This window comes from Egretta garzetta, unplaced genomic scaffold, assembly GCF_000687185.1.
Source record: "Egretta garzetta isolate BGI_Z169 unplaced genomic scaffold, ASM68718v1 scaffold39, whole genome shotgun sequence".
Lineage (NCBI taxonomy): Eukaryota > Metazoa > Chordata > Aves > Pelecaniformes > Ardeidae > Egretta > Egretta garzetta.
The window spans coordinates 3391800-3401026 of record NW_009260945.1 but is presented as its reverse complement, the minus strand read 5'-3'; the positions used below and the strand labels follow the sequence as shown (position 1 = coordinate 3401026).

At 37.9% G+C, this 9227-nt stretch overlaps 1 protein-coding gene across 1 annotated transcript in view; it reads left to right on the top strand.

Annotated features, from left to right (window-relative positions):
- Window positions 1-7505, top strand: part of MLYCD (malonyl-CoA decarboxylase) — a 24644-nt gene extending 17139 nt beyond the window's left edge. The window contains exon 6 of the mRNA XM_009647207.2: window positions 5996-7505. Coding sequence (XP_009645502.1) covers window positions 5996-6529 — 534 coding nt within the window. The 3' untranslated portion in view covers window positions 6530-7505. The remainder of the gene's footprint in view (window positions 1-5995) is intronic.
- Window positions 7506-9227: the final 1722 nt, after the last annotated feature.

Genomic DNA, 9227 nt, shown 5'->3' with positions numbered 1-9227 from the left:
CTTTATTTGGCAAGATTTTTAAAAACTGTACTGAAACCTTGATCTAGCAGGTATCTACACTATAAAGTTATGTCTATAAATTCAGTTGGGACCTGATTCCTTAACACAAAATTTCATTAATGGACAATTAAGATAGAGCTGAATTTTTTAGAAATGTTCTTGCTAATTCACCCGAACTGGTCACATACACTGCTAAACATGAACATGGGTAGGGAAGCACTTCTCACCTTCAAAGAATGTCAAGTACAGATTCCCGCATGAAAGTGTTTCTTGCAAATGGGTTTTTATTAGGACCGTTAGGAAAACTGCAGCAGTAGAGGCTCTGGCGAAGATTACAACCCTCAGTGTTAAGCACTGTTAGTTTGAGGCACTGCATAGAAGTTAACGGCCCCTGCTTTTGAGTCCTTCACTAATTTAAGCAGATGGAGGACGTATGAAGTTGAGTCACAGAAATGGGTCCCTCAGTTTCATCTCTTTATATGTGCACAGTTAGCAGTTTGAATCCATAATATCTGCCTAGACATTATGATTTGGCATTTGCCACAGGTATTGTAATATAATTGGGTAAAGGGGAGGGATGTAAAGGAGACCAGAATAGCACCTTAGGGATGTAGCTTGTGTCACGTATAAAGGGCATCCTGGGAGAAAGTGTGCTGCTCTAAATAGGAGATTTTCTTTTCTTTTTTTTTTTTGGTAGTTCTTCACAAAAGTTTGCTACACAAATAATTTAGAAGGGCTTTATAAAGAGGATTCTATTGTTATCTGAGCATCTCCTGTTTGGATTACTTTTGGTTGAGCAGTGGGGTGAATTCATTAGTCCACTGATGCCACTTTGGTCCCAGTTCTCCCTGTACAAATCTGAGAATAGGCTACCTATGCATTCTGTGTAGTCTCTTGGTTATATTAATGTATATAAAGCAGGGAGCAGACAACAGAAATAATCTTTTGTATTTCTTAAATTTGTATTTGTATTGTTCCCAGAAACAAATTGGATTTTGAAACAATTTCAGACAACTAGTAAGAAAACAAACAAACCCCAAATTGGGTGCTGGAAAACAAGCGGGCAGATGCATTTCTAGCAAGCTGATAGGTGCTGGTGAATGTGTAGACAGATAGATTTCTCATTAGACAGACATTTAATTCAGAATGTGTTTATAGCCACTCTAAATGGTCTGTAGCTCCACAGAAGGTACATCATAGCAATTCAGTCTGCAGATGACAGACACAGATAACTGTGGTGAAGCCTTTGAGAAAACTACTTAGAATTTTATAGCCTGTGGCATTTGGGGGAGAAAACTGATAGCTACTATGTGACTCAATAGAATGCTTAACAATTGGTGGCAGATTTTAGCTTTCTGGTTGGACTGTTGATAATTGCTACCTTAATTTGATCTAGGTGACCTGGGGAGATCATAATTTCTAAAACAGGCTTTGCTTTCATTGATGAAAAATGTGACCTTGGACTACAGCTTTCGGAGTGCAAGACAGTTTCAGATGAGATATGGATAATAGGAGAAATCTGCACTCTTCTGCAAGGGGGAGAAAAAACCACAAAAAAACAAACCTAAAAGACAACCAAAACCAGAAACCTACCCCAAAACAAAATGAGCAGCTGTTTCTTAATGGTGTGTGGGTTTCTGACAAGAAAATAAACATTAATGGATCTCCACCAATAGCCTTAGAAACTAGTACATAAATTTAGCAACAATATAAATGTACACACTTCGCTGCATCTATTTAGTTTTCTACAAGAAATGGCTGCCTCAGATAAGCTCCTAAGCTCAAATATTTATCAGATATGTGGTAGTCTGTACTGTAGCTTCAAAATGGGGTCATTTTACCATGTCTTACCTGTCCTGAGAAGTAAAAAAAAAAATAAAAAATGCACAGTTTCCCATTTTGTATTTATTAATACTAACTTCCAGATGAATATTTTGGGTTAGGTTTGGTTGAATGGGTCACTCCCAAAAGCGTAAACAAAGAGCAGTCAACATCACAAGGAAGCAGAATGTCAGGTGCTTAATTAGGAACTTTTCAGTTGTTATTATTAACACACAAGTATGGGAGGAAATTGTTCATTCTCACTTTTGTCATTGTGGATGGTGCATAGGTACCCTCTTGGCTTTGCAAGCTGGGAGGTGGGATTGGAATTGGTACCCTATGGAAGCAATGGGCATGGCTCAGCTCCTGTGCAAAAAGCCCCATTTGTTAGCTCTGTTCAATAGCAAAATAATATTTTCAAATGCTGTGGTTTCTTAGGAAAGGTGGTTTCCAGACGTGGCTTTGTGGCAAGCAGCCTTTCTCTTGGTCCAATCAGTTTTTCCTTTTACCTGAAAGAAGAGTTTCTGCTTCTCAAATTTCAACATTACCTTCTTTCTTCTTCTCTCAGGTTTTAACCTGAAGCATCTGTGAAGAATTCATGAAAGAGACCTAAGCAATATATTTTCAAAAGCACTGTCTTTTATAGGATGAGTAATATAGTTAGAAAAAAAAGGAAAACCTTGAAGGAATGTAATCCCATTTTTGGGTCAAAAAGAAACACATCTGGTATTCCTTGAATCTTTACCTAGAGGAAAATAAACTCTAATAGCCTTTTTCTCTTTTCTTTTCCCCTTCTTTTTCAGCCCCACTGCCCAACAGTAACATCTGTACTCCTTCTAGCAGCACATCTAGGATTTCTCATTAATAGGTTATTAATTTGAAAACTTTTACTGATTTATCCCTGTCCCTTGTGTTCTCTGTATTATGGACTAAGGACGAACTTTAAAGCACAACAGGGAATGAAGACCTAGAAGAGGTCCCCATTGTGAAATCCAGTGTCTTTTGGGGAGCAGCTTGCTGCTGCTTAAGGATGCTGACATGATAAAGAGTACTTCTCATTATAGGTTACAGGTTTGTGTTTCTGTACCTTCAGGTTCATTTGCAGGTCTGTCACACCCTGGACAGTTGCTGAGTTGTCATCCATCATTATTGTGTGGACAGGCAGAAGGGTCCTGGGTCATTGAATCTTCAGAAGGGAGTTGTGGCCCTCCCTTTTGGGCAGAAATTCATCTAGCTGCAATAAGAGCTGACATGCAAAAGGTCAGACTACTTGACAGCAGACTGTCTCAGCAGCTAAGCTACAGCCAGTCGCAGCAGAGTCACCACTGGTCAGCTTGCACTGCGCTGATGGAGGAATGAAGGTAGCAAGTGATGCTGCTTGTTACCATCTTGACAAAACTGAAAGCTATCAGCTTTTTCTCCAGGAACAAATATCTTTTAAAGTTATTTTCACTTATAATTCACTTCTACGCCATCTTTCTCCCTCCTCCTTCTGCAGGAGATCTGTGGGTTTGTGCTAGTAGTGTTGTCTTTGGTGGGAGGTAGTGTTCAATCAGGGAAAGCGTAGCTGACCAGGGGGGCGTCTGAGCATAGCTCTCCTCAACCACACTAATTAAGATCCTGCTGCTTTAAAAGAAAGTGGATTCCAAATGTGATGATGCGGTATACGCCTTGATTCAGAAACCCTACAAGGAGGTGGATGAAAGGTGATCAAAGGACGATTTAGTGAGTGCATTTGACTCTGTATTCAAGTTTTATAAAGTTACTTTGAATGGATTTGTGGTAAACAGTCTTTATATTCTTTATATCCATGGGGAAGTATTTAGCGTGGGGTTGGGAGGGGAAAGATTTTTTGAAGTGTATGGAGTTGCTTTGTTCTGTTCTCATTTTTACCTCTTTCTCCTCCCAGATATTGTTTTTATTTAATTTACTGTGTTCATCACTGTCTTTTTCAAAAGCAGAGGGGAAACTTTTCTAAAAAGGCTGAACTGTCTACTCCAAGAAACATTCTTTTAATTAAAACATATTTTCTATATCCATGCTTCCTGTAGCCATAGTCTGCAGTAGAGCACAACCCTAATAAACTATTTTGTTCTATAAATGCTGAATTCTCTAAAACTGTATGAAGAGGCGCTAAGATAGCAGCAGAAACTGCCTTCCACAGACATTTCTTTACGTCACTTTCTAAATAATATTTTTGCTTTTATGAAATGCGTATGTGAGAAACCTGATAGATTTATTTCACAGATCTTGTTACAGACTTACGCTTCAGAACTACTTTTAAAAATAAAATATCATGTCCTTTAATGCAGACTTGCAAAAATCACAGGAGAGCAATGCTTTACTAGTATTGCATTATCTGACCGTGGTAGCTATAGCAGTTGAGAATATGACACAGTCAGGACCTCCTGGTCTCTCTGACGTAAATGGTTGTTTTGTTTGATAAGATACAGAAGTGAGTGGTTTTATGAAATAATTTGCTTTTTCCTGTACCCAGTTCTCTAAGGAGATGAAATGGGATGTTTCTTTGTAAGTTGGTCTGCCTTTCTTGTTCCTGTCTGGTCCCAAGAGAATAATTCTTTGACTTCTGTATCTGTGTAATAGTCAAAGAACTTCAGATGAGGGGAGCAAGTGAAGTTACTCAGTTTATGCAGCTATAAGTCACAGAACTGAAGAGGTGGTAGATCTGAGCTGGCTGGTGTATTGCCGTGCCAGAAGCCAGCAGAACAGCAGTAAGCTATTAGGGAAGCTCTGTGTGGGAAGGAAAAAGATGTTGTAAATAACCAGTTGAATATTATTCCAGTTAATTGAAGTAATTAGAAATGGTACCTGGCTCCAGTCTGTAACAGAGGTGTGCCAGGCCTGCGTTCCCTGCCTTCTGCGTCCTCATGAAGTAGAACGCAGATGGCAGCGTTGTGTGGAGCGCAGCGGTACGTGCGGGTGCGACAGCGCAGGTGCAATACAACCAGCCTAGCAGCGTGTGTTCCATTAACATTTGCTAGTGGAAGGCAGTATCTGAGCCGTGATGACTTTTTAATAGTTATCTCAGTAATACTCAAAGTAGAAAAAAATGCATTTTGTAGTCATTTAAAGGCAATTTTCTGCTGACATTAAGATGCTTCTGTAATGTTGATGAATGTCTTGGTTCTCAGCACTTCTTTCTATATGAACAGTAATTAAAACAACACTGTGGTTGTTTCAGTTCAGCTCTGTCCTCCCTCTGTTCCTTGCCCCCCCATTCCTTCAGTAGGGTTGGCTGATGTAATTTTAGTTAATTCCAAGTGACAGTGAGTTTAACGACCTCCTCTATTCTTCACTTTTTGGTGTGCCCCAAAACTAACACACAGTTTCCTTCTTGTATATTTTGCTTCACATGATTACATCGTTAACAATTTTTACTCATAAATTAATACAAGAAGTAGTTTTATTTTGTTAAAACAAGTAATAACTGTGTGATTAATTTTTTCACTGCGAGTATATATTTCTTATCTTGCTATTTTATCAATGTAGTTTATGGCTTGGGAATAGCTTGAAAAATGGCTGGCTTGGGGATGGGGACCAAACCCAAAACAAACCAACCAAACCCAAAAAACCCAAACAAACAAAACCCCCCAGAAACCCCCAACCTCTTTCAAGACTTCAGGAAATACTACTCTCCATTAAAATCTAGAAACAGTACCTCTCCCGATTTTACAATGGACTGAAATAATAAACTGCCCTTGATTTAAAAAAAAAAAAAAAAGTTACATATGAAAAATAAATAATATTTTAGAGGTTTTGAAAACTTACATGTTTATTTTTTAAAAAATCTTATTCCTCTGATTAACTCTTCTATGGCATGTGATTGTATTTTTTTATTTCTACCTATAAAATGACATACCAGAATATAGTGTTCGTAAGTACTTTTATATAGATTGTGTGTGTGGACTCTAGTTCAGTCAGTGTTAAAATTTTCTTCATTCTCCAAGTGCGGTTGAGTCTTTAACCTGTTACTGGCAGGGGGATTTTTTTTTTTTTTTTTTTTTTTTTTTGGTCTATGTGTATCAGTTAATTCTCAGAATCCCTGGTCTTCGTTTGACATCCAGTGAAGGGTATCAGCTGTTCTTTCACTCAGACTTCTCATTGTCAGTCATGACAAAACTCATGAATTTTTCTTCTCTCCTTTTGTCTGCAGAAAGAACTTCCTCAGATAAAAGCTTTTTCTACTCTTTCACCTATCCCAGGATTCACAAAATGGCTTGTTGGTCTCCTCTCCTCACAAACAAAAGAACTGGAAAGAAATGAACTTTTTACAGAATCGGAATGGCAAGAAATCTATGAGATCACAGGAGACTCTACTACTGAAACACTAAAGAAACTTTTAAATAACAATGAGTGGGTGAGGTCCGAAAATTTAGTTAAAGCGCTCCATTCACCATTTATGAGACTCTGTGCCTGGTATTTGTATGGAGAGAAACATCGTGGCTATGCTCTTAATCCAGTAGCAAACTTTCATCTTCAGAATGGCTCTGTCATGTGGCGGATAAACTGGATGGGGGACACAAGCCCTCGGGGCATTGCTGCTTCTTGTGGCATGATGGTAAACTACCGATACTTCTTAGAGGATACAGCCAGTAATAGCGCAGCATACCTGGGAACTAAACACATTAAAGCCTCGGAGCAGGTTCTTTCCTTGGTGTCTCAGTTCCAGCAAAATAGCAAGCTTTAATTAAATATTATTGAAACTAAGAACAAGTGTTCCTTACCTATAAAGAGCTGTAATATTTTGCACTGTCTCTATTTAAACAAGAATGTCTGTTATAAACCACATTTACTCAGCACAGCAGGATGCCAGGTTATCTTAGATTATCAGTTGTCTTGCTTACATTGCCATATATTGAAAACCTGATTTGCTGTGATCAAGTTGCTGTAAGTTCTAGACATCTGTTATGTGCACATGGGTTGCAGGTACGTATTAAAGCGTGAGTAAAATTCAGTCAGTTATAACTCAGTGATAACTTGAATGGAAAATAGTTGAGCAGTACCATTATTCTGTTGATAATAAACCTGTATAAACCATGTCTTTAAAAGAAGCTGCACTCATTTGTCATAATACTATATAGATAGATCACTACCAAAGTACCTGGAAAGAAGTACTGAATGAAGGTAACTTTTTGATCAAATATATTAGCAAAACAGTAATCTACAATTTTATTTTAATAATACCTGTTTTTTTTTCTCCCTCAAAAACTCACATGTAAAATCTTTTGGTATTTCCCTTTTTCAAACCCACTAAAAATCTCGCTGAATCATTGCTTTGCTGGAGCATGGAAAAGCCTTGCATTAATATTGTTAAAAAAAATCAGGATCTCTCAGTGCAGCAGGTACGTAGTATTGCACTTGCACTTTTGTCTGCTAAAATATAATGAGTAAGAAGGAAGTTTTCAAATAAGAGAGGGGAGTAAGAGAGACTGATACTTAGGGATCGGTTGAGAAGTTTCCAAATTTGTATATTATACTATGGCTGTTGTAATTTTTAAGTTGATAAAGAGCCTTTTTATTAAAGAGGTAGGTGTGACCTATAAACCATTAAAATAAACTTTCTCAATAAATTATGTCTTGTGTATTTCAGCATGTACCTGCCTTCACTTAACAGCCCTCCTTGATAAGTGTCACCATAGCAGAAGGACCAATCTTAACAGAACTTCATGCTGTTCTGTAATTTCTGATCTATTCTGTGTCTAGTCAAATTCCAGTCTTGTTTTCAAGAAAAGAGTTATACAGAGGAATTGAAAGTGATAGAGTTCCTGCTCAGGTATGAAAACAAACAAAGAAAGCTGTAAGTGTCTGATTAGCCTTTCTCCTAGAATGGAATTACATAATTGGATACGCTTTTTTTCGTATTCATTATTGGAAGAAAATCCCATCCTCCAAGCTGGTAACCTGTTACGGGAGTCTATTATACATCTCTTCCAAGTAGAAAAAAACTTGATTTAACTTCTGTTCGTGGTAGATTTTTGCAACGCTAATAGTTAAAGGGGAGCATATATTCACTGCCCGTTATCCCCTTGAGAGCAGACATTTTTATGGAGCAGCTGGTCATCCATGGCAGTGATGCCACATTAGCAGTGGCAACTCTCCTATGCCGTGTTGCCCAGATGTTCAGTGACAGCAGAGTTTTCTTTTTTATTCTGTTTTTAAGAATAGTTCCAAAAAAGTCAACAGCTTTCTCATATATCAACAGGTTAAATTAGTTTATTGATTTTGATCAGATATGATTAAAAAAGAAATCCTATCATCCCCTTGCAAGCAAGATGTGTCCAGCAATTTTTCAGTTGCCAAGACTGCTAAGGAAAAGTTGAGTTCCCCTTGAATGGTGGTGGCGGCATTTTGGTGTGTATACCAGAGGCAATATGGTATAAGCCAAAATGCAAGTTAGGTTTTTTGGTTTTTTGCACCTTCTTTGGATAACTTGCTGAATGTGCACTAGGGAACACTGTAGAAGTATAAGCAAATAATTTTCAGATATCTTTATACTTTCTTTAGTCTCAACTGGGGAGCTAAGGACTAAGGATTAAACACTCAAAGCACTGTAAACTTTTAGTGAGAGACTTTGAACAGGCAACTCCATTCTGGCCAACCTGAGGAAAAAACTAAAGAGTGATTTTTGGATTTTTACTTCTGGATCAGTAGTTACGGTGAGTAGTCTGCACAACCACGTGTATGTATGGTCTTCATAGTACTTCATATGTAAGGTTTTAAAATTAAAGTCTGTGGGTCACCCTCAAGAAATGCTGTGAAAGTTGATCACAGGTATTGAACGATTGCATGTCCAGAGAAGATTCAAGCTGGAAAAGAGCTGGGTTGAAGGCAGCTGGACGATAGGAGTTAACTGTATATAATCTTTTGGATTAATTAAGACATGCCTTCACCTGGTATGGCATTGTTACAATAAGAACCTGGTTGCCACTTCTGTTGCAAACCCCACATTTTTAAGGCATTGTGATAATTTTGTTAAAGTTCCACCTGAATTTTGTTGTGCAAGTTTTAGAACACGAACATTAGGGAGTACATGGTGTGTGTATATATATGTTTAGCACCCTGTGTGAAAAGCTTACTAAAAAGTAGCTATATATAGTTTAGAATATCAGACCAGTATCAGAATATCAGACCGAGCAAACTATTTGCACATTGCTTTTTATTTTCTGTGTAGCATGTGCGTTTTGCTAGTCAGGTTTTTGTACAGAGCCTTAGCCATAAACATATGCACGTAACTGTATTGGTACAGAGATTTTCCCTGCACAAAGTACTACAGGACTTACTACTTCTGTTTTTAACACTGGTCAGAAGATTACCTCATTCTCCTGTTGGGCTTTCTAAGCTTTCTGAACTACTTCAGAATTCAGGTTTCAAGGTGAAATTTAGCT